The sequence below is a fragment of the Rhipicephalus sanguineus genome, chromosome 2, assembly GCF_013339695.2.
Source record: "Rhipicephalus sanguineus isolate Rsan-2018 chromosome 2, BIME_Rsan_1.4, whole genome shotgun sequence".
In the NCBI taxonomy this organism is placed as follows: Eukaryota; Metazoa; Arthropoda; class Arachnida; order Ixodida; family Ixodidae; genus Rhipicephalus; species Rhipicephalus sanguineus.
Genome location: NC_051177.1, coordinates 8,933,304 through 8,957,979, shown reverse-complemented (window position 1 = coordinate 8,957,979; position 24,676 = coordinate 8,933,304). Strand labels below are relative to the sequence as shown.

Sequence of the window (24,676 nt, the reverse complement as noted above, 5' to 3'; positions counted from 1 at the left end):
AAGGCAAAATTCTGCTGACGCCCATGCTTCACACTTGCTTTCACGCTCTCCCGCGCAGCCGTCAGAAAGGCAGACAAAAGAGAAGAGTTGCAGATGCTGGGGCATGGTTTGAAGTTGACATTCTCCCCTGAAGTAAAATGTTTTCGAACGCCACAGTCGGGGAGACGGGGAGCTTTCCAATGCAGCGCTTTCGTGTTGTCCGTCTAGGTGGCGCTAGAGGAAGATTTTCGTTGTAGTGATAGGAATAATGCAGATTTCTCAGTGTTCCTGCAGTATTTGTGTGTGATTAGTGTGTATAATTATATAAGGAGACCGTAACTATTATATTTTAAGCTATGCATGCGGAGATTTCAGCGCAGTTTGAAGATTACTCCACTTTTGTTGACGTTTTCAGCATGAAAAATTAAGACAGTTTACAAGCTTCGTATCGCATTTCTGCTTGCTTTATTGAAAAACGCTAGGTCCAGGAAATAGATCGGGGACTCTAGTTTCTCTACGTGCAAATTCGGCCATGGAACTTCAGTAGCTTTCCACGAAAATGGGCCACGGTAGGTCCCTATATTGAGAATATCGCCCAATTTAGATGAATATAATTTAAAAAATAACACGTGCACATCGATGAAATTGAGCATTCAGGCGGAAAACCTTGTCTTCTACATACGCCCTGAAAATGAACTTTCTATAGCGAATAGTTACTGGACAATTTGCTGCGAAAGTTACTAAATTTGGCTGTTTTCAAAAGCGAAGCAACAAAAAAGTAGAAGTCCAGCATCAATTTGCTACGTTGAGGAAATAGGTAAATATGTCTTGAAAGTGCTGCGCAAAGAACAGTGCTGTAACTGTAGGAGATTTTTCAAAAAATGGTCACTGCTGAGGCACAGTCAGCCAAAACCGTGTAAATTGCGCTTATTCTTGGTTATCCATCCCCAAATACTAATGGTTGACTTGTTTTTAATAAATATATTTGAAAAGTACAAAGATCAGGCTTTTCAATGATATACAAGTCAACTATATAAAGCACGGAGAACAGCCGCCGCGTCGGCTGGAAAAGTGACAAAAACGACGTGTTCGTGCCGCCGGAGTGAGACCGCCGCCTTAATAGACCTATGATGGCGAAATTAACGACATTAGAGTTCTCGGAGCACAATTTATCAATCTAAACCGATTCATTGTTTCTCTTTAGTGTCCCTTTAAGAACTATAAGCCAGTCAGATTACTTTTGGTGATTATATACAAAATATTTACAAAGTTAATTTCTAACAGGATAAGAGAAACACTTGACTTCAACTAACTTAAAGAACAAGCCAAGTTCAGGAAGGGCTACTCTACGAGGGATCACATCCATGTGGTAAATCAGGTACAGTAAAAGCTCGTTAATTCGACTCTCGTTAATTCGGAAAATCGGTTAATTCGGACACGTCATCTGGTCCCTGTAAATATACGCATCACTCTATGAGACTGGGCGCTCGTTATTTCGGACAGATTTGACCGCAAATCGGATAATTCGGCGACTTTCGGGCCGCTGGCGAGGCTCGAAAACGAAAAAAGAACAATTCGGAACAGAAGTGAAGCTCAAACGCAGCATCGTCATGGACATCAATTGTCGACTTGGCTTGACTTCAGACTGCCAGACTGGTTGAACGCCTTTTCTTCGCGTGTGCTTTGTTCCCGTTCGTGTGCTGCATCATTGAACGTCGTTTTATCGAGGAACGATTCAGTACGGCTCCTTTAGCTTGATTGTTGCTGGTGCTTTTGTGCTGACTTTTCGTGTGAACGCCAGGGTTACCAGATTGGGCTATTAATAGCCAAATTGGGCTACTTTTTGTTCGAGTTGGCGTCGAATTTTTCTCTTTGGCTATGTGGCTATTTTTGGGCTACATTGCTATCGACTAGGCAAGAATTCCAAAAAGCTACAAAATGTAGATAATTTTAGTATCGGGGACCCCAAATGGCTTACGCACACACGCTCTTGCGGTCATTTGTACCTCCAGCTGCTGGAGACCCCCCAGCAGAATACAAAGGAAATCAGGAGCGTGCGTATGCGAGCGTCTGGGGGTCCCCAGCACTAAAACTCTCTAGTAACTCTAATGCACCTTGACATCGAAGGCCCCCTGGCCGCCGCCATAAGGCCCTTTGGGCTGTTGTTAACATGCATGACCCCCCAGAAATGCAGTACCGAGGCGCGACGTCAGCTTTTGTACTCCACTGCAGAAGCCAAGAAAGGTGGTGATCGTTCTCTCTGTTAATAAGCTCTATACAAAGAACGCCAAGGCTTACATGCGCATGCCGCTAATGCCATCAAAACATTCCAGTGTGTTGAACAATCCCTGCAAGGGCGTAGCCAGGGGGGGGGGGGGGGTGAAACCCCCCCCCCCCCGAAATTTTTCAATTTTCCTTGCATATATATACATGCACACATACAAACACACGCACGAACATACATAATGTATGGTTGAACCCCCCCCCCCCCCTCCCCGAAAAAATTTTCTGGTTACGCCCCTGAATCCCTGCACCTGGAGACGTAGCCCAACAAAGGGTTTCACGTGTCGTCAGTTTGAAACCGTGTTGAGGGCTCACGTTTTCTCTAGACTTTCTTGGCTCCTACTACCGTAAAATGCCGAGCAAGCAGCCCCCCCCCCTTCCCCCCACCACACAGTGAAAAATAATAAAATATGTGGAGGGGGCCCTCTTGCTCAGTCCCAGACCAAAATCCAAGATAGCAGCGGAAGTGCCTCTAAGTAGAATGCGCACCCGTGTTTCTTATGAAATGCTTTGTTGAATACGCGTGCATTTACAGTTTTTATTCAATCGGAGGGTGCCCGTCTGACATTTCGCGTGTTATGACAAGAGTGGAATGACGTTCTTCAAGTACCCCAACAATTTGCGACAACCCGGAATGTGGCAATAAGCTTTTTTCTAGATTCTGCAGCCATCGCTCAATCATTATGGATTGAATAAAAAAAAATATGCAATACAACGGATTCATGCATACATTTGCTGATTTTGGCTATTTTTGGGCTACTTCAAATTTTCGCATTGGGCTATGTTTGGGCTACCTCGGAGTCCAATTTGGCGGTTTGAGGCTCGCACCATCTGGTAACCCTGGTGAACGCACTCTCCGCCGATGGCAACGCCGGCGAAGCGGCCTAAGTACGAGGCGAAGGACTTCACCACCAAAGTAGAAATTTTGCGTGCCCTGAAAAATAGGCTCTGCCGACAAGAAGTTGCTCCTGTGCCATGACGTCGGCGAACAATACGACGTGAGTCTCCTGAGCGCAGTTAGCATTCTTGCGTATGTGTGGCAGAACACGCCTGCGCACGCCATTGCCAACTGTTTCAGGCACAGTGGCTTTGTTGTACCCGACTCCAGCGATGCCGAAGTGTCGCCGGACTACGGTGCCGACGTTGGGCAGGATTTCGGAAGTGTTATGCCTGATGCAGTGACACTAGAGGATTATATCGGCATTGATGATGGCGTTGCCACTGCCGGCTGTCTGACTGATGAGCAAATCGTCAAGGAAGTGATGCATGGCAACGAATCCGAGAACGAAGAGCCTGAAGAGGAGCAGCCACACGGGCCCCCTCGCACTGTGAAGGAAGTCGCGGAGGCCCGCGTCGTCCTTGAAGAATTTTTTGGCACTGCAGACAGCATGCGAGCTGCTGAGCACCTTAAAGGGCTCAGAAAAATTGTGTCCGCGCGAATTTCTGCTCGAAAACAGACACGCATCCGCGATTACTTTGTAAAGTAAAGGTATGTTGAAAAAACTCTTGCATTTATTGTGTTTATTTCGACCATTCGATAATTCAGACATTCGGTTAATTCGGACATTTTTTCCGGTCCCTAGAAATCCGAATTAACGAGCTTTTACTGTAATGGAGAAAGCTGCTGAATGCAACAAACCCCTTCATTTTGCCTTCATAGACTATGAAAAGGCATTCGACTCAGTAGAGATATCTGCAGTCTTAAAAGCGCTAAGTCAACAAGGACAACAATACCTAAGCCGACATCTACATAGGCTCCACAGGTATCATACTTCTGAAAAAAAAAAAAGCGATAAAACTGGGATGAAAAAGGAGTCGGACAAGCAGATACAATATCTCCAATGTTGTTGGCTGCGTGCTTGGAGGAAGCATTTACACAGCATGGCCACATCGAGTGGTGTCCACCCTCAGAATGGATGACTGTACTTACATATGTGACCATCATTTACTGCACTCCCGTCCAGCCCCCTTTATTCAGAATGACTCAATAGACGGTTATTTCGAGCCAATGGTCCCATTGATAGTGAAGAATGGTTGCTTGCTGGACTAGTTGGTTCATTGCGACATATGTAACAGGCTGCCTGCAAAACTGGAAATGACGAAGACAGAGTGTAAAGAGCGTTTTTTACACTCAGGGGTGAGACGGCTGAAATTGATTAGGGAGCAGTTTTTTGAGCAGCAAAATTTCAGTTTTGGAGCAGAAGGACCCTGATTTGGAGCAGTTAGCGGAATTTTTTATGTCATCTGAGGAGCTTGAAAAACATAGTTGTAGCAACTTGGGGGGGGGGACAAGTACATATTTAAGTTGGCCTAGGACAGACGTAACACTGAAGCAGCCTTTGGAGAAAGTATCGCCAGGTGTGAATTATACTACCTCTTTAAATACTACGTGACATATCTAGCCCGAGTAAGAAACGCATGAATTGAAAAAAAAAAAAGTTTTGCAAACTAGGTTCACTTGATAAAAATTTGAAAAAAAGAAAGCAACAACAAAAAGAATGTGATTGCACAAGAATTACAGTTACATAGCAGTAGGCCTTTTTAAGATCACTGCTTTGGCTTTTATTGCAATAGCAATTATATGGACATTCTGAACAGGTCTCTGCCGTCGGCATTGCAGTCATGTTCTGTATAAAGTCCAAATCGATAACGTCCCCCGCGCACCATATGTTTTACCCTGGGTAAAAGAGCGCGAGCGAAGGGGACGAACACGGCTGAGGCAGAGATGAAGAGAGCCGACCGATCCCTGTTGCACGGAGGGCGCATGCAATAACATAACACCGCATGCCAGGACTGCCGTTGGTTGCTACTCATGCACAGAGGAAACGCGCCGCCAGTTTTGAAGGAGCACGAAGGAACGCGAGGAAGGGGGGGGGGTCGCTCGAGCAGCAACTGTACACTTTTGACTTTAAAGGGACCGACAACTGCCTTTTCTCGACTCATTTTTTTACGGCGCGACAGAAAGCTCGCCCTTCGCAGTGTTTGTAGCTGCAGTAGTTAATCCCAAAAGCACGTACTTATTTTACAAGCAGTATTTTTCGATCTGAAAGGCTCTAAACATGGACGCACCTTTCCTCCAGCAACGCTGAGAATTCATAGCAATGCCACCAGCCCTTCTCGCGATTTGTGAAAGCTCTTGTTATGCTTTCGCAGGAGTTCCTGTAACTATGCTTAACCACCTTTATTTATAGCTTTTCAAGTATTTTTGAAAATAACAAGCTGTTACAATGAGATGACGTGGCATTATACACCTTCCCTGTATTTGTACCGCGTTGTGTGCGCATGCGTCCACGGTCGCCTGCGCCTGTACATGGGTGGCTTGTCCCGGCATCGTTACTCTCTCGATGCACGGGCCAAGCCAAGTCATCGAAAACGTCACTATACGCATATGCGCGGCCACGCTGAGTAGCAGCACGCGTCATTTCTGAGACGAAGTGTAGGTAGCAAAACTATGTCGCTCCAAAATCTTAGCGACCTGGAAACTGCGTGCACGGTTGCATGAGCACGCTGAAAAGTTGCTCAAGACGCACTGACGAGCATGGGATCATTACGTCATGTGAAGGCAGCGCCACTTTAAGGCATACTACTAACGCAGGCCTATATGTATATTTTTATGGTGTAATACCTTTTAACATAAGGAAACGAACAATATTTCAATACTAACAAAAATATTGTTGACCGCGAACAGCAATCAACGGTCGCGTGGCCGGGTTCATCGAACCATTCATGCTATTGCCGCCGAGGCGCCACGGGTCACTTTTCGCGACTTCTAATAAGAAATAAGAATATAAATCTATCTCGCACGAAAAAAACAGGGTTGGTTTGAGTCAATGCGACGGACAATCTTTCCATCAGTGGAGTCATCTCATTTCACGTTCTGGGCAGTTGTCGGTCCCTTTAAGGGCGGGATCGGATCGCTGGCGCGCGCGCTATCTCGGCTGGCATCCCTTCTCGTATACCCTTCTAAGTGCTGTGATCTCAACGCTTCTCTCCTATGAGCAGCCATATTTTCTTACACCAGCGTTTTGTAGTTACGTGAGGTCGGATCCATAAGTGTTAGTTAGCTGCCAGCCTTACTTCGTATAATATTACAATTTGATGCTATCGCGTTCATTGCTTCACTTGCGGTGAAACTGATTGTAGATCTACTTATTTAGCTTTTCAAGCTTCCGCAGAGCTTCCTGTAGGTAAGTGTTTGTAAGGAGGACATCACAATAAACGTGTTCAGCTCGGCCGCATGGTTGGCATAGCGTCAAACCCACTGGACGCTTTGAACAGGCGAGAACAAAGGCGCGCTACCGCCGTTCGCTGCCCCCTCGTGCGGGACCGCCTGCGAGAGCGCGGCACGGCTGCCAAGATACCTCGCCGCATTGACTATCTCATAAAGCTATCTCGCACTGACTATCGCGTACGGTACTGCGAGCATAGTGCCGTTGTAAGCGTACTGCATGGTTTTATTGGGGAACGACACAAAGGCGCTTCGCATCAGTCGACTGCCGGCTTCGGCATGAAAAACCACCACAGCATCGCGGAGATGCGCCACATGCAGGAAGCTAGTTGTCGCCGCGTTGATGCAACAAGGGTGATGCCTCTCCCGCACACGGTATGTGTCGTAACTGTACAAACACTCCCGCAGCAAACGCGCGCGTATGTGACCACATGCAGCAGCGTCGACGCGAAAACCATTGCGACCGGAGGAACATGCTACGCACAACGAAGAACCTTACAGCCATTCCCACTACGCATATCAGTTGATAGCGCTAGAAGACACAGCCTAGCGAGAAGCAGCAGCTCGCTCGGGGCATGGCAGAACATTTTTGGGGCAACCCGCATATTTAGGACAACCCAGAGGAAGTTATGGCGGCATCATGGGAGCCCTCATTCATAGGTCGGCAAATAATGTGGTGCTCACTCAGACTCACTCACGAAACATATCTTACCCTTAGGGCTCACTCGGACTCAGATTGACCAAACTTTTCCTCATCCGGACTCACTCGGACTCAGACTCACTATAATTTTTCTCAACCGGACTCACTCGGACTCACCAAAACATAATTCACTCGAACTCACTCAGACTCAGACTCACGGCTCGATCTGAGTCTGAGTGAGTCTGAGTGAGTCGACTCATGAGTCCGTTCGCCTATAATTAGCCTTTTTCTACCATAATGTCAATGCCCTTTAACGCTAATATCTCGCATAATCGGTGCGCTACTTAGCGTCTTTTGATCCCGTACCTTCAAATACGAGTTATCTGAGTTTGCAGTTCAGTAAGGACATTTTTATTGAAAGAGATGACTCACACGAGATATTTGTATCAGTAACTTCCCGTGAAAAAGCTTGCGGGGGGAGGTCAAGTCACTTCCTCCCCCTCTCCCTCCTCAACTCACGCCTCTGATCAATAATTATTGAGCTGACATATGAATGGTAGCGCGTTGAAGTATGTGGGACTACACGTGAGTATAAACATGAGCCGACATAAGGCTGATAGTAATGCTGAAGTAGAGTAGATAGGACCCTAAGTCGGCAAAAAATGTGGAGCTCACTCAGGCTCACTCATGCAAGATATTTTGCCCTTATGGCTCACTCGGACACAGACTCACCAAAATTTTCCTCAACCGGACTCACCCAGGCTCAGGCTCACCAAAATTTTTCCCAACCGAACTCACTTGGACTCAGACTCACAACAGCTTCACTCACCCGGACTCACTCAGACTCAGACTCACGTCTCGATATGAGTCTGAGTGAGTCGACTCATGAGTGAGTTTGCCGACCTATGCCCTCATTAGAAAGGTACAGCAGCGGCTACGTCTGTGTAGAGCGGCCGGTTTTTGCTTTGCGGGGCAACACCTAGAGGCAGTTTCGGGCTCTGACTACTAGGTCGCACATGCTCCCGACACACCACGTCAGAGCCCGAAACTGCCTCAAGGTGTCGCCCCGCAGAGCAAAAACCGGCTGCTCACGTGTACATAGAAGCACGGTTGGGAGCGTCTACGTGTTCTGCGAACGTCTCGTTTTCTTCGTATCCCAGGCGCTGCTATAGGCGCAACTTGGAAAATCACGTTGTCAACTCAGCCTTTTTTCCCAACGAAGCTGACGTGGGCATCCAAATTCTGGCTTTCGAGGCTATTTTGGAGCAGTTCGGCACAATTTTTGCGATTTTCATGCTTTTGGAGCAGCTTGGCGCAGGAAAACAGAATTGTATCACAAATGCGCAATATACGCAGCTGTCTCACCCCTGTACACTCTGTCTTTGTCCTTTCCAGTTTGGCGCGCTGTCACATATGTTGAATTGATAGTGGTTCAGAAGAATTGCTGTCTGGGCAAGTTGGAATTGGTTATGCATCTTTGAAACGGGCGGCGCAAAAACAAGGACGAAAGAAAGGTACGACACACCACAGAATGCCTTCTCACAACCAACTTTATTAGAAAGAACATTCACTATTTAAACCTTCACCACGTATCACGTGCTCTTACCTCACTGATAGCCGAAAGACGGAAACATGTGCTCCTGTAAAGATTAACAAAAAAGGCAGTCTATGTGTAAGCATGCCTTCAATAGCACTGCATGACGATGAAATTTTTTTCCTCAATCGGTTCATCACATAGTAAAAAAAAAAGTGTACATGTGATCATCGTTTTTGTAACCGTTTCTAATCTTTACAGGAGCACATGTTTTCGTCTCTTTTCGGCTATCAATGATGCATGAGCACGTGATACTTGGTGAAGGTTTAAATAGTGAATGTTCTTTCTAATAAAGTTAGTTGTGAGAAGGCGCTCTGTGGGGTGTCGTACCTTTCTTTTGTCCTCGTTTCTGTGCCCCCCATTTCAAAGTTGATAGTGGTTGCTCTACTCACAGTTAGACGACCTAAGTTTACTGGCCTAACGCAATGTAACGGCTGCAGTCAGAATTGTTGCTTCACCTTGTTCAAACACTGCCGAAGATCTGCCAGAAGATCAGCGATGCTGGTGTGTTTTGATGCCTTGTTACTTTCACTCTGAAAGAGAAAGGCAGTCCTGTGTGTTAGCACTGTATCCACTTGTTAAACAACAATGGCAAGTAGGCCCCTTTAAGGCTGGATCTTTATACAGTAGAACCCCGCTGTTACGTTCCTCACTGCTGCGTTTTCCCGGCTGTTACGTCGTTTTCCGCCGGTCCCGGCATAGCTCTCATAGGATACAATGTATTGGGAACCCCGCTGTTACGTCGTAACTGTCGGACCGTTCCCGCATGATATGTCGCGAAGTGCGCTCGGAGCCGACCGAGTGACTACCGAAGAGAGCGGCCATGATGCATTCTCACGCAGCTTGCCTTGGTTTGACCGTAATATTAGCCGCATGAGAGGCGCAAGCAACAGGATCTTTCTATTGATGCAAACAAAAGCATGGCCTTTGAGATTCGCACTGCAAAGATGGCGTCTATGACGTAATTGCTCGCGAAAGCAAGGCCTTCGAGATTGGCATTTACTATTGACAAAAGCATAGCCCTTGAGATTTGTATTGCACAAACATGGTGTCTATGACGTAATTGCTTGCAAAAGCAAGGCCTTCGAGATTGGCATTCACTTCTGCCATCACGTTGGCGTAGACTCATCATCATCGTTATTTGTCGGAGGATGGGAGGAGTTTGAGCTGGTTGGAGCTCGCATGGTCGTGCGCGCGGTTCGCGGTCGGACTCGCCGCGCTGGTCGTGATTGCGTGTGCTTAGTTCTTTCATACCTACAGCTGTTGGTGTTAAAAAAATCACATACCGTACGTTGATCACATTTCTGTGGATGAGGCCGTCCCCAGCTCCGCATTTCTATCCATCGACTAGATCGTGGCTGAGCGCGCCAATTTTCGTGCTGCTCGTAAGCATTGAAATAAAATTCTGTACCACTAAATATTTTGTCGTTTTTCCTGTTTTTCGGCTCTTACGTTTCCAGTCTTTTACGTTTATTTCCTATGGTCCCTTCAAAAACGTATCAGTGGGGTTCTACTGTATACTTATTGGTACATTCGAACCCACATAAATTGAATTCGCCAAGAAATGGGAACAAGTTCAATACATCGCATAATTCAATCCAAAATTTTTAAACAATTTACAGTATTTTTTATGCGAATTTCGGTGTGCAAGTTGGCTTTGCGGCACTGGTTGATGATAATGCAAGGAAGGCAACTTATGACAATAAGCAGATATTGTTTTTTTTTTTTTAGTTTTCAATGGTTCGGAGTTCGTGATACGGGTTGTAGGCGAGAAAATACAGTATCAATGTAAACAGTGACTCAACATTTCCTGTGCGTGCTCACTGGGTGCCGGAAGCCTCTAGTCTGCTTTCGCCCTAATGCTGCCGTTGTTTTTTGATATCATACTCAGCGTACTTCTTGGGACGCAGCGACTATGTCTGGATTTCTTTCTCCACGTTCGATTATCGCCAGCCACACGGAGAACAGCCACGTTCCTTCGTTAGCGAAGGCAGCGGAGCATGCGATACGGGATCACTGGAGTTTCTGCCTGCTCAGCCCTCCCAATTGCCCCAGTCACTCTCCCAAGTGCGTGCAGGATAGCCCTCTTCCATGACAAGCTCCCTGGGGCATATCGCACCGCTCATTGTTCCATCTGTCTAGCTAGCCTTGTTCAATGTAGCCATAAATTTTTCTATACAATGACATTAAAACATTGCCGTGCTAAAAAAACGCTCAGTATAAAGGGTATTCAGACGGGGGAGAAATGCTCGGGGGGTAAAGGCGGAGCCTAGTGACGTCAACTCGCGAGGAGAAGTCTCCACAAATGCCCCCCACTCACACGGACGAGGCAAACGGAGGGGGAGACCAGTGTTACTAGACTACTCTGGTGGCTTGCACCACCCGTTTGACGAGCTGCAGACGACCATCCAGCTGCAGACTGGACACCCACTGCCGCTCTCTGCAGGAGCAAGTGCAACAATGTGGCCAAACAAGAGCCCGAAATTCCGCCACATCCCCCACCGCAGGGGGATCGTTTGTCCATTCGGGGAAAACGTCCCCGTCTCCTCCGAGGAGGCGCGGGGGGTCACGCCCACTCGCTAATCCGTGACGTTGCGGTCACGTGATACGCAATCCCCCCGTATCCCCCGAGCGTTCCTCCCCCGTCTGAATACCCCTATAGGGGATGATTCGGTTCACCAGAGTTCTATAAATACAGTAGAACCTCGTTGATACGTTCCCGCTTAGTACGATTTCCCGGCTCCTACGCTCGAAATTGCGAAAATTAAAAATAGCCCAATACAGCTGTTTGTAATACGTTCTGGTTAATACGTTCCCAGAAAATACGATTATTCGGCAGCCATGTTCAGCACCGCGAAAAACTGTGGTCGTATGATACGTTTTGTACTCAGAAACTCTCATTCAGGTGTGCAAAAAAGGGCCCTCTCGTGTACTTGTGAAGCGCGAAGTGGCAGACAGCCGCCGCGTGGCAACGGCAGCTTCTCCGCAGTGCCTTCCCCCCTCTGCGCTTTCTCTGCTTCGCTCAATTGTCCCCTCCGCGTCTTGTACGAATTGCTCGATCGCCGCTCTCTGTTAACGACACACCGACCCGAAGGCAGGCGGCGACGCTGGCTGTCAAAATCTTCAAACGGCTTGCCGCGGAAACGCACATGCCGCCGCCGCATCGCCACCGCTGCACAACACGCCGCAACCCGTAACCATAGCAACGCCGCCATTGTGCCTAGTCAATATGGCCGATAATTTCCTCCACACTTTTCTCCCGGAGCGCATTCGTTTTTGGGTTGCTCCGCACGGCGCTATTCCAGTTGACGTTCGTATTTCTCTGGCTGGGCAATTGTGCCTACTAGCGGGTCGTCAGAAGCTGCCAGAAAAGATTTGTTCTGGAAGATATCTGGGAGGTTTCTGGTTATCAGACGCCAAAACGAGACGATGTGCGCTCGCCGCCATCTTTGTGAGGACTCGACAGATCGCAGTGCGGGCGCTTGGGGGCTTCACCTTCGGTTGCCATTAGAGTCACTGGAAAAATTTCAGAGTATCGCATCTGTTTTCCGCGCGCCGCCGCCAACGCGATTGGCTTACTCGCATCACGTGACCTCTCGCCGCCATATCCCTTCCAAGCGCTTTGGGTGCAGGCGCGTTCAATGCACAGCGTGGCCGGACATTTAGCAGTACCACGGTCCCCAGAAGTACTTCGTCGCTTTTTTAAACGCGTCATGCAGACAGGGGCGTAAGCAGACATTTTTTTTTCGAGGGGGGGGGCACGGGCCCGCTACTCTGGGAATCTCGTTTGCCGTGTGGGAAAAATTAATGTCAAAGAGCGCCGTTCTACGTGGCTGCATAGTTGCCCTGAACGAATTCGCCCCCCTCGAATAACACTTCTTCCTACAGTGAACTAACTTTGCTGGAAAAGATCTTATGCGACAGGATACTTCACCTTTTCGGTTTGCTATGGCCAGCGATATTGAAAACTACATACCTTTCTATTTGCTCGGCTGTTTATATCTCGATCTGTTGAACAGATTACGCATGCTATCAGAGTTATAAGCGTGTCACGCACGAGAGCGAAATCGAAGATTTATTAAAATAATAACTGTTTACTGGTATACCTTGAAGGCAATTGTGGCATGATCTTTGGCACTGCACAAAACAGAAGCGTGGAACTCTGTTGATAAACTTGGTATAAGGCAATGTTATCAAGCGTATTTTTACATTTCTTGCAAATAAATGCTGCTAATGCTGCATTGCACCGAGCATACCCTTAAAATACTGTATATTTGGGGAGAAATGGTCACAGCAAGAAAAAAAAAAAGCAGATCCCACGCATTGAGGGAGTCGATTTTATGCGAGCCCTAGGTCTATATACATACTGTGTTGCAGTAGCATGCGCTTTAAAAATTCTGGGATGTGCTGTTTCTGATCAAAAGAACATAAAGCACCGTGCTGAGGAAGTTTTAATAAGAGTTCATTATGAAAAAAAAAAGTGCAGCAGTGCAGAAATCGAACCCCAGCTGTTTACGCGCTGGCAACGCCAAAAAAAAAGAACTGTTTGTCAGAACACACCAAAATATTTGCAAATTCATTGCAACGTTGGGAATATTAAGGAGACAAGAAGTAGGAAATGAAACGATTAAGTAGTGATGTCAATAATTTTTGATGGCCTATTTTCTACATATCGTAAGATAAGATGCACCTTACCTACCGCACGCCGATTCGCCCGTGCGTTCGGCTGCTGGCGTTCCGAATCAAGACGTCGCGCACAACTTCCAGTTACCGTACACACACCACTTCTATTACGCATGTCAACCAGTTGAACAGCAAGCACGGTGCGCAAGTAAGGTATGCGTCAGCGATCAGTCGAAGGACACAATGCTGAATGTTCTCGATGTTCGATAACGTTCTCGAGTGCAGTGAACCTGAACACCGACTGCAAAGCTAGCGAAAACAGTCACGATTCACGAAATGTCGAAGTAAATGGCATCTCGCACGATGTCACTGCGCTAATCCAACTACGTTTACAGATCCGGACCTAGCGAGCACGCCCGGGGGTGACACGAAACGAGACCGATGAAGCCATGAAGAGAGTTCGCGAGCACATGGCAACATTCGCCGTACGTTTCATTAGTTACACCGCTAACCGCGCAGTCGATCCATACCTGTCGATGACTCGAAATCACTTCTAATATCCTCTTGAAGAAACACACACACGCATAATGCCGTTCTGCCGAGCGTAACACGGCACTGAGGCTAAAAGATCGGTCACTTCTCAACACATGCTAGCAACGCGCCGGACGGTCTGGAAGGGACATGGCCGCCGCCACCCAATGTTGCCCGCGTGCAGCCTACCTTTGCGGTACTCTGATTTTCCAGTGACTCTAGTTGCCATTACGCCGGGCGTCATCTTTTCAAGCCTGTTCCACCGTGCAAGATGGTGCGATTACAAGTGGCGGCACATGTCTTGAGACATGCGCATACCAGCGCATGTCTCAAGTTAAGACAGAACGCAAACTGATCAGCACAAGTGTGCGACGTAGTATGCAATACCCGAGAGCAGCTGCCCCTTTCGGGGACGCTTATTTTCGCGAGATTTCGCATATCGTGTTGTACCGCGATTGTTACGTGCGCTGCGAAGAGCTGAGCTTGTTAAGCCTTTAGAGGGGCGGCAGTTTTCTTCACGGACGGGGTGAGTCACGCTTGATCTTGCGAATGTACGTGATCGTATCCCAAATGCGTATGCTCGAGAATATCACTTCTGCCCTTCGGCAAACCTAGCCCCATAGGGGAGACCCACACCGTGGGAGGTGCTGCGGTGCCTGGCGCTGTCAGTCAATGTGGGGAGAAAACTGGTTACTCGAGTGTTGACCCCTGCGCTGTCCCCTTCAAGCTGCCTTGAAAACGCGTTGCTTTGCTCGCACGCTGAAAGCGTTCTACATGTGTTTTTGAGAATTTCGCGTCGCGCGCGGTTAGGATGTGCACGCTTCTGTCCGCGTGGCAGCATTTTGGTGAAAGGTGAGCATCTGCTCAACCACGTAGCAGATGCGGAGCAAGTGATAGCAGACGACGCCGTCCTCGTCAGAGCTAAATGCATTTCGCAAGTGAAGGACGACACTGTTTACGACGTGAAGTTAGCACAATGTTCTGTACGTTCATAATTATATACCTGTTTTATTTGGTTTGCTGTGTGTACTACGCACTCTCTATGTTTTATTTGGTTTGCTGTGTGTACTACGCACTCTCTATGTTTTATTTGGTTTGCTGTGTGTACTACGCACTCTCTATGTTTTATTTGGTTTGCTGTGTGTACTACGCACTGTCTATGTTTTATTTGGTTTGCTGTGTGTACTACGCACTGTCGATTTTTTATTTGGTTTGCTGTGTGTACTACGCACTCTCTATGTTTTATTTGGTTTGCTGTGTGTACTACGCACTCTCTATGTTTTATTTGGTTTGCTGTGTGTACTACGCACTCTCTATGTTTTATTTGGTTTGCTGTGTGTACTACGCACTGTCTATGTTTTATTTGGTTTGCTGTGTGTACTACGCACTGTCGATGTTTTATTTGGTTTGCTGTGTGTACTACGCACTCTCTATGTTTTATTTGGTTTGCTGTGTGTACTACGCACTGTCTATGTTTTATTTGGTTTGCTGTGTGTACTACGCACTCTCTATGTTTTATTTGGTTTGCTGTGTGTACTACGCAGTCTCTATGTTTTATTTGGTTTGCTGTGTGTACTACACACTCTCTATGTTTTATTTGGTTTGCTGTGTGTACTACGCACTCTCTATGCTCTCTACGCACTCGATGCATGGGTAAGGCCGCTTCTCGTGCTTTAGGTTAAGCGGCCCTGGCGCTGTGACTGCTATTAGTTGGGATACCTTAATTTACTAGCAACCATTCGAGTTATCGTGCGGTACGCAACACTCCAAAAATAAATGGTCTATTTCGGGCTTCTTTCTTTTCCGCAGCAAAAATTGACATCTATCTCGCGTGTCCTTCCTTGCATTATCGCCGTTCTCATAGCCGGTACTCCGAGTTCACGAACAGCGTGCGTACTATCGTGACATAGCATTATTAATAAGGAAATGACGAGCCCCCAGCTTTCAGAAAAACTTTTTTTGTGTGCAATCTGTGGGGGATGAGCCAATTGCTGTCAAGGCATTTTATAATAACAGAGTGCTGAGCTAGTTGGTAAGTAAACATTCTAAAAAGACAGGGCGTGTAAACACGGACACAAGAAAAAGTCAGCACACCACAAACGGCGTTTGTGGTGTCCTGACTTCTTTCTTGTGTCGGTGTTTGCACGCCCTGTCTTTCTAGAAGGAATTTTATCTTGCTCACTATCGAAAGTGCACCGTGTTGTACGGGCTGTACCTGCACACTCAGTAGCAACTAGTTCACTGTATCTGCCAAAAAAAAAAAAAAAAAACAATGGACGTGCAACAACGGCTAATGATTTTTTTTTTTCGTAGTTGTCAAGGTCGTGCCCACTCAAGCGTGAGCTTCGCATCCATGCCTGTCGTCTGCTTTTTTCATGCCATCTGTTTGGGAATCCGTAGAATGTCACCGGTGGAGCCGACTCCTTCGTGTTTGCATGGCCATTGTGACAGTTGACGACGCAGCAATAGTTCCTCTGTCGGGATGACATCGCGGAATGAGGGGCGTTTCATGTGCAGCGTGCGCTTCGCAAATGCGTGGGAGCCAAAGGGAGCGGAAGGGTCGTAACACTCTACTAATGCACGCTTTTTCCGGCAGGGGAATGGCAAGCGCTGGCGTCGGCGGCCAAACTTGAGCGGGTCTTCCCTATATTTCCAAGCGGCAATGCAGAAAGAACCGACGCTCACGCGGCGCAAAGTTTCGTCTGCTGACACGGTGGTAGCGTTTCTTTACGTTTACGCTGGTTGTCCCAGGATTCGATTTTGCAATATCCAGGTTGTCTCGGGATTTCAATACACGTGACCACGACGTTATTTTCGGTCAGGACCGGAACTAGCTGGCTCACCTATGGCGGCCAGCAAGATGCCAGGAGTTTGAAAATCCCTCCATGTTTTTTGAGAAATAAATGTTTTTTGCCCTTGCACCTCAATATGGGCTTGTCAGCCTCAATTTTTACTGGATTCGGATCGTACGTTTTCCCGGATCGTACGATTATTTTCCGCGTTTTTTTCGGAAACGTATCAACGAGGTTCTACTGTAGTCACCTTTCACTGTAATAAAGATGCACATCACAAGACAATTTAATAAATCACTACAGGCACTAGTCCTCTAAACACCATACAGCAACATATTGTAAGAAGCCATAAAATTGTTTTACACAGGGTGTCCAGCCACCACGGTGCTAAGATGATAAAAAAAGAGAGAGGGAGAGAAAAAAAAAAGAAAAAAGCACATCTTTTCTATGCAGCTCGAAGCCATACTAATTTGTTAACAGCAACCCATAATAATATAATATAATATGTGGGGTTTTACGTCCCAAACCCACGATATGATTATGAGAGACGCCGTAGTGGGGGGCTATGGAAATTTCGACCATCTGGTGTTCTTTAACGTACACCTAAATCTAAGTACATGGGCCTCTACCATTTCGCCTCCATCGAAATGCGACTGCCGTAGCCAGGATCGAACCCGTGACCTTCGGGTCAGCAGCCGAGCACCGTAACCTCTATACCACCGCGGCGGACTAACAGCAACCCAAAAAAGTGTCTTGTATTGCTCCGATAATTACTTTAACATTATTACATACATATAAATAACTTTAATGAAAGGTCCCCCGAGTTTGTGGGATGGGTAAAAGGTCTCGCCTAGGTGATGGCCAGGAGTTCTGGAGTCCTGGCGGCTCCCTCGGCCCGCTGGACAGCCCAAAGCTGATAGTCATGGGCAGAGCTGTGCAACACAGTCTCCAAGCGCACGCGGAGGCAATTGCTAGAGGCTGCGTCCCCAGCACTGTTCGTTATCCCTCGACATTCCCATAGTATGTGCTCCAGAGCGGCTCTAGAACCACAGTTCTTGCATTTATCTGTCTTGCATAAGTCTGGGTAAATGTAGTGTGAGATCACCGGGTTCAAATAGGTTCTCGTCTGTAATCGCCGCCAGTCGAAAGACTGCTTTTTGCTTAACTTTTGGTGAGGTGGTGGAAAAACACACCTTTGCAATTTGTAGTGTAGTGTGATGTCATTAAATCTCCTCTCCATCCTCATTCTTGGGAGACACTGAGGTGCCGGATGTACTATCGGCCGTGACTCGGTCCATAAACCCTCGAGCCACGTCGTGAACAGTGTTATTATTATTGCTTTCTCCTGTGAGCGGGTGAGTAAACATTTCTTCCTTGCCTTTTGTTGCCTGTCATCTGGATTCGTAGTGCTCCGGGGGAGATTTGGCCATGTGCGAAATTTCGTATGGCTGCCTGAGAGTCACCGACTACTACATCCGCTTCTGTCTGTGATATGGCCAGCGCAATAGTTATCTCCTCTGCAGTCTCGATTTTTGCTGTGCTTGCCGTAATGCATGTTATGCACTTCTTTTCGTGATAAATTACAACGGCTGTAAAGCTGTGCCTGTGCTTATGTCTAGCCGCGCCTACAAAGATTGCATCTTTACTGCAGTGAATTCCTGTTAAGACGAACTCGGTTAAGACGAATTCTCGCTTATGCCGAACAACAAGGGACCGTTTGTTTGGTTTCCCATAGACTCAATGCAAAAGAAATCCGCTTAAGACGAACTTTCGCGGTGACCGACAACGCTAGCTATTCTGCAAAAACGAACATTGCAGTCTTGGTGGGGCATGCAGGTGATTGAGAAAAAGCAAAAAAGAAACAAAAAAGCGCATCCTGGAGCAAAGAAGCAAAGCAAATTGCTACGGGGAGGGTGCGAAACAAACAAAAAAGAAAGGTCAGCGGATAAAACCAGCATCGCCCTCACCCCCAGTCTGTGGGTGGGGGAGGTGCCGGCTTTATCAGCAAAGAAAGCAACAAAAAGAATAGGTAGATTTACAACTGGGACCGCCAGGCCATGCATCCTTTTGTATCTCCTCCCCCCTACCTCCCCGTTCTTCGGTTTCCCAGCTGGAGTACAAAGTAGAACAGAACACAAGAGCTTGGGGCCAAACGCCAGGGGATAAATAAAAAACTTTATTTAGGTGAAAAAAAAAAATAGCGACAACAAGAACAAATATTGCCTGCGCATTAGAATAGAGTACGAAACCGAAACCACGTTTGCGGTGCTAGCACTCCCGTCAGAGGGGTCAGGTGCATTGTCATCGCCATCACACATTGGCGGCCGAGCACGTTTTGTGGTCAGTCAGTTCGCGTTGGTTCGCGTAGGACCTGTGCGTGTTGTATCCGTTCCCAGTGAAGTGCAAATTGTGATGAGCCATTTTGATTATGGAAGTGCACGACAAAGGAAGGCTATTTTGCCCACTGCACATACATAGCTGCGTCGTGTCTTTTTCGTGAATGCGAGGCTTGTGACCGTGAGTAGTGCGATGGGATATCTTCAGCTGCATGTCGATCAGGAAAAGTTACTATGGGTCGAAAACGGGAAAATATCCGGACCACGAAGAAAACCTTGCAGGCTTTCTTAAACTCAGACTTTGTCAAGGCAACAGCACGCGACTGAGGCGTATCCAGAAGTGATTTTAGAGCCAGCAAAACAGGCTCACAGAAGAAAAGGAACTGCCAGGACAATAAATTTTGCATTCTTTGAAGAAAAATTGTGCTTGTCTTTCTATTTTTTTTTAATCGTCACTGTAGGAGCGTGCTGCAGTTTTATCATTAAAATGTGGTAGCAATATCTTCATGAGAATTTTTAGTTCTGAACCTGCGAAATCAGGTACTCATAAGATTCGTGTAAATACTCTACTTGAAGGCATAGTTTTTATCAAGCTGAGCCAAATAAATGCTTTTTCTTGTCTTTTTGCCCCCATTGTAAGTCTACACAATTCAGTGTTCTCAAGTAACATATTTGGATGCACTTGGCATGTTTGCATTTCTCTTTTTGGAAGCACTTCTGATAAGCTGAACTCCTGATAAGACGAACAGATGACCGCAGTCCCTTCGAGTTCGTCTTAACGGGAGTCTACTGTATTTCCAAATTTCTTTTGTATGTCTAATGCTCTGCTTTCTCTTCTCTCTTTGTGATATACAGGGTGCATGTTCTTTGGTAAGGGGGGAACAGTTATCGTATCCTTGACATCATTCGGGATGTCCACTTTGGCTCTGTGTCAAGTATGGTACCCAATCTTCCTCGTATGTGCCTTCCTGTCTTGGTCCTTAGAAAGGCATTCGTACTGCGCTATTCGCTGAGCCTCTATGAACTCGTCCAGTGTATTGGGCAGGCCTAATTCTAAGAGCTTGTCGGTACTAGTGCTGATTGGTAGTCCTACGTCTTGTTTATAAATTTTCCTAATTAGGCAGTCTAATTTTATCTTTTCTGCAGCGTACCATCTAAGGTAGGGTGCTACATACACTATCCTACTCATAACGAACGCCTGTACCAGTCTGATCATGTTGCCTTGCTTCATCCCACTGTGCATGTTGGCTATCTTTTTGATCAACCTCATAACTTTAGACACTGTCCCTTCCAGCTTCCTAACTGTTTCTCCAGTGTTCCCTTTTGCTTCAATTAACAGTGTGATTTTATTGATCTTCAATTGTATGTCCATTTCGAGATTGTCTTTCCCTCTGTAGCTGTTTGGTTTATGGCCCCTGCGTGTCGGCCTGTATAATAATAATTCTGATTTTTCCACCGAGTCCAATTCCCTGTAGATATTGTTCAACTGCTTCAATCGCACTTTGGAGTGTCTGTTCTATTTGCCCACCACTGCCTTCCATCATCGGCATATATAAAGTGTGGTTAAAGGACCCCTGACAGCAAAATTTTTGTTGATGACTTTTTTACTATAATTTGTAGCTTTGTGTCTGGTAATCCCTAAGTTAAATCGTAAATGCTCTAGCGTATCGTATAACTAATCATAGCGCGGTTAATTGTGACCATTTTAGTGTCACTTCAAAACGCCCACCTAAAAACCACAAGAAACTAGCGCCCCATGCGGGGGAGCATCAAAGACCACGTTAACTCAAGCTATGGTGACGTTGAAAGCGCGGTTTTCAAAAGTATGTGGGTGCCTCGGTATGTGTTAAACCTGTTAAGTGCGTCTCCCCTCACGAAAAGTACCCGAAAAGTACCCCGAGAGCAGGCCGACAACAAAGCGAGAGGGGTGCGGAACAATAGGCCTCGCACGTGCGACCCGCAAATCTTCTGTGATGTCCACAATACTTGCTTTACTCGTGGAGCGGGGCCTCTATCTACGTCACACCAGGATGTCGCGAGGTGCAGCCAACTCAAATGAGCACTCACACTTACTTTAAAACCAAATTAAGATATCTTAAAAGCAACGTTCGTCACTAATAATTGGTCTGATGTGCCCCCATATACAGGAAAGTCAAACAACGCAAACATCTCGAGGTTTCAATTTTGGTGTCAGGGGTCCTTTAAGACAATTTCTTGTAGTTTGGCTGGTAATCCAATTAATACCAGGTTAAACAGCATCGGCAATGTCACTGACCCCTGTGGTGTGCCTGCGCTACCAATCTCAATCTCTTGCAAGATGAGATCTCCCAAGGCGATCTGTGCCTTTCTACCCGTTAGGAAGTCATGAATGTATAATTGCATGTTCTCCTTCCTAATCCTAGCTCTTCAAGGCTGCTGAGCATTTTTGTATGAGTTACGTTGTCAAAAGCCTTCTTTAAGTTGAGGCCGAGGATGGCTCTAGTGAATCTGCCTGGGTTGTCTATGACTTGGTGCTTAAGCTGGAGCATCGCATCCTACGTGGAAAGATTATTTCTGAAACCGAGCATCGTGAAGGGAAACAGCTCCCTGTCCTCAAGATAGCTGGTTAGTCTAGCTAAAACAGCATGCGCCATCAGCTTTCCGACACAAGATGTGAGAGATATGGGTCTCAAATTCTCCAGCTGTAAGCGTTTGCCTGGCTTAGGTATTAACATGACGTGCGCCGTTTTCCATTGCTGTGGTACTTGGCCGGCTTTCCAGCATTCATTAATATATTCTGTCAATTTCATTATAGACTCATCATCTAGGCTCCTTAGTGTCTTATTTGTGAATCCATCTGGACCAGGAGCTGATTTAGTATTAAGCATGTGCAAGGCATGTGTACTTCTGCTTCGCTAATTTCCTTGTCCAGCTCATTGCTGACTACTCCTGCATATACCGGGTGCATAACTGGCCTTGCCCGAGAGATATATTTCAGAATAACCTCTCGTAGAAAGTGTTGTTCTGAACCTCCATAAGCATGAATTACTTTGTTAATGTTTTGCTTGTGTACCGCTTTGGTTTCCTCTGTGATCGAAACTAACAAGCTCACTTACTTTCTCCCCCTGCAAGTTTTAAGGAATGTAATAAACCTCATTATTCATGTCATCAATTAATTGTATTAATATTAATGGTGAGTGTAGGGTTAACATTATTAATACAAAAACATTTTAATTGGTGACATGATGAATAAGGTTTATTACATTCGGGTTCCTTAAAACTTGCAGGATGCCTTTGCCAAGAAAAAAAGAATTACACCATCTCCCGCTAAGCTAAAGGGAACCATTTGTGGATGCGAAGCAGCGGGGAGATGGTTCGCTTGAGTGGGAGATGGTGTAATTTTTTTTTAAGAGCTGGCTCGCCAGGTTCTTAAGCTGGGGCGAAGTCCTGCACCGTAAGCTGCATCCATCCATTCAAAGCGCCCTGGAACACGAAGAGAAATGCTACGCGCATCGTGTCTTCCCTCTAGCCTGGCCGTTAATTCTCACAGGGCGAGCGGGGAACGCGGTTGACAGGCGCGCGAGACGGGGAAGCATAGGAGAGGGGGACGGGATGCGCATGCACAGTGGGGGTGTGGACGCCTCCCGTGGCGTGCTTGTGCTAACGCTGACACTCATCGCGGCGTTGCGCAGGATAGAATGAGGCGCGCGAGAAGGGGGGAGCGTAGGAGGGGAGAGAGAGGCGACGCGCATGCGCAGTGGGGGTGTGGACGCCTCCCGTGGCGTGCTTGTGCTGGCGCTAACACTGACACTGGTGGCGGCGTTGACGCTGGCACTCATTGCGGCGTTGCACAGGAGAGAATGAGACGCGCGAGAGGGGCCGAGGGGAGCGTAGGAGAGGAGAGAGAGGGGACGCACATGCGCAGTGGAGGTGTGAATGCCTCCCGTGGCACGCTTGTGCTGGCGCTAAAGGCCGAACTATATTCAGCGTTTCTGGAGGCATTTCGTTCCTCGGTGTCGACGCTATAGACGATTTTCGCAGCAGCGCACGGGCGCTGACATATTTGATCACGTGATCGTAACTGGCCTTTCCCCAGCCAACGCAATGGGCCAGCGAAGCGGCCGTGGCCGCATAGAGTTGCTTACAATACTCACTAGAGGGAACTCTGGCGCTAGTGTCTATGGGAGCTGCAATGCATGGCACTTCAGCCAGCATGGGAATGATGGGTAGTACACGGATTTGTCTAAACTTTGTTCTTTTGGGTCCGTATGGCCCCGCGTCGCCTGCATCCGCTTTGTTGCAAAGCGAAGTTCAGCAAAAGTCAGCAGTTCCACTTCACCATTTCAACCCTTTTAGGCTCACCAATTCAAATCTGGTCCCGAAGTTCATAACGATCCATTCTTTTATCCGAAAGAAAACCAAACCACAACAATAAACAAAGCCACAAGTGCGTTCGAAGCCCGCAAGCACGAAGACTAGGCAAATCCGTGTACTACCCATCATTCCCATGGTGGCTGAATGATCGCAGCGCCAGAGTCCCCTCTAGTTAATTTAGGAAACTCTATGCGTGGCCATACCACACGAGCTGGTTGCAGCAGGGTGTAAGCAAGTTACATGCTTGCGCAGCAAAGCATAGTTCTACATGTAATCACCTGAAAGATGATAACGTTGAGACATTTGCATTTGTTTGGTACATACTACGCCACTATCAAGACCAGTATCAAGTGTTCAACCGTTTCCTCCTCCTCTCCACACGCACTACATAACGTGCCTATTCCTTTGTATTTGGCTCGGTACGTCTTGGTCCGCAATATCCTGTCCTGGCCTCAAACAGCAGAGAACTACCCCGAGAATTATCGTAAATCTTTTCCTTGGCAATTTCCTGCTTGAAAGTTCGGTAGGTCTCCAGTGCTGATTTTGTACTCATCCCTATTTTCCACATGTCCCTCTCTGTTTCTTTCACCTTCTTCTTAACCGATAGTTCCCTTTGGTTCGGACTCCTGCTGTTTTCTAAGTATTTACTTGTCAATTTTCTGGTCCGCTTCCTCCATTTTGTATCGACATTCCTCATGTACAAGTAGCTGAAAACTTTCCTAGCCCAACACTCCTCCCCCATTTCTCTCAATCGCTCCTCAAATTTTATCTTGCTGCTAGCCTCCCTGCCCTCAAATGATGTCCATCCCCTGTCACCTTGTACCCCCTGATTTGGTGTATTCCCGTGTGCTCCCAAAGCCAGCCTACCTATGCCACGTTGCTTAACTTCTAATCTTGCTTGAACCTCTGATCTCATACACAAAACTGCATTGCCCAACGTCAGACAACCGTGGCCCCTTTCCAGATCCCTTTCACAACATCGTACCTATTGTAAATTTAAAGTGCCCTATTTTTCATTACGGCTGCATTTCTGTTACCTTTAGTCGCCACGTATCTTTCGTGCTCCCTTAGATACTCAGCCCCGTTGCTTATCCATACGCCAAGATATTTGTATTTATCCACCATTTCCAGCAGTGACCTCCTGCATCCTATGCTCACTGCCTTGGTTATCATTAAAAATCATGACTGCCTGCTTTTTCCTTAAGGCCTGAACACACGTACTTGTTGCAGCGTGAGACCTGAACACACGTACGCGTTGCAGCGCGTTCTCGCACTAACACGCTGCAACGAGTACGTGTGTTCAGGCCTTGACTGAAC

General features: G+C 47.0%; 1 protein-coding gene across 1 annotated transcript in view; it reads right to left on the bottom strand.

Annotated features, from left to right (window-relative positions):
- The window catches only part of LOC119382376 (uncharacterized), a 65,328-nt gene that overhangs the window by 25,937 nt on the left and 14,715 nt on the right, over nucleotides 1–24,676 (bottom strand). Inside the window, exon 7 of the mRNA XM_037650069.2 lies at nucleotides 9,183–9,257. Within this exon, the coding sequence (XP_037505997.1) occupies nucleotides 9,183–9,257 (75 nt within the window). The remainder of the gene's footprint in view (nucleotides 1–9,182; nucleotides 9,258–24,676) is intronic.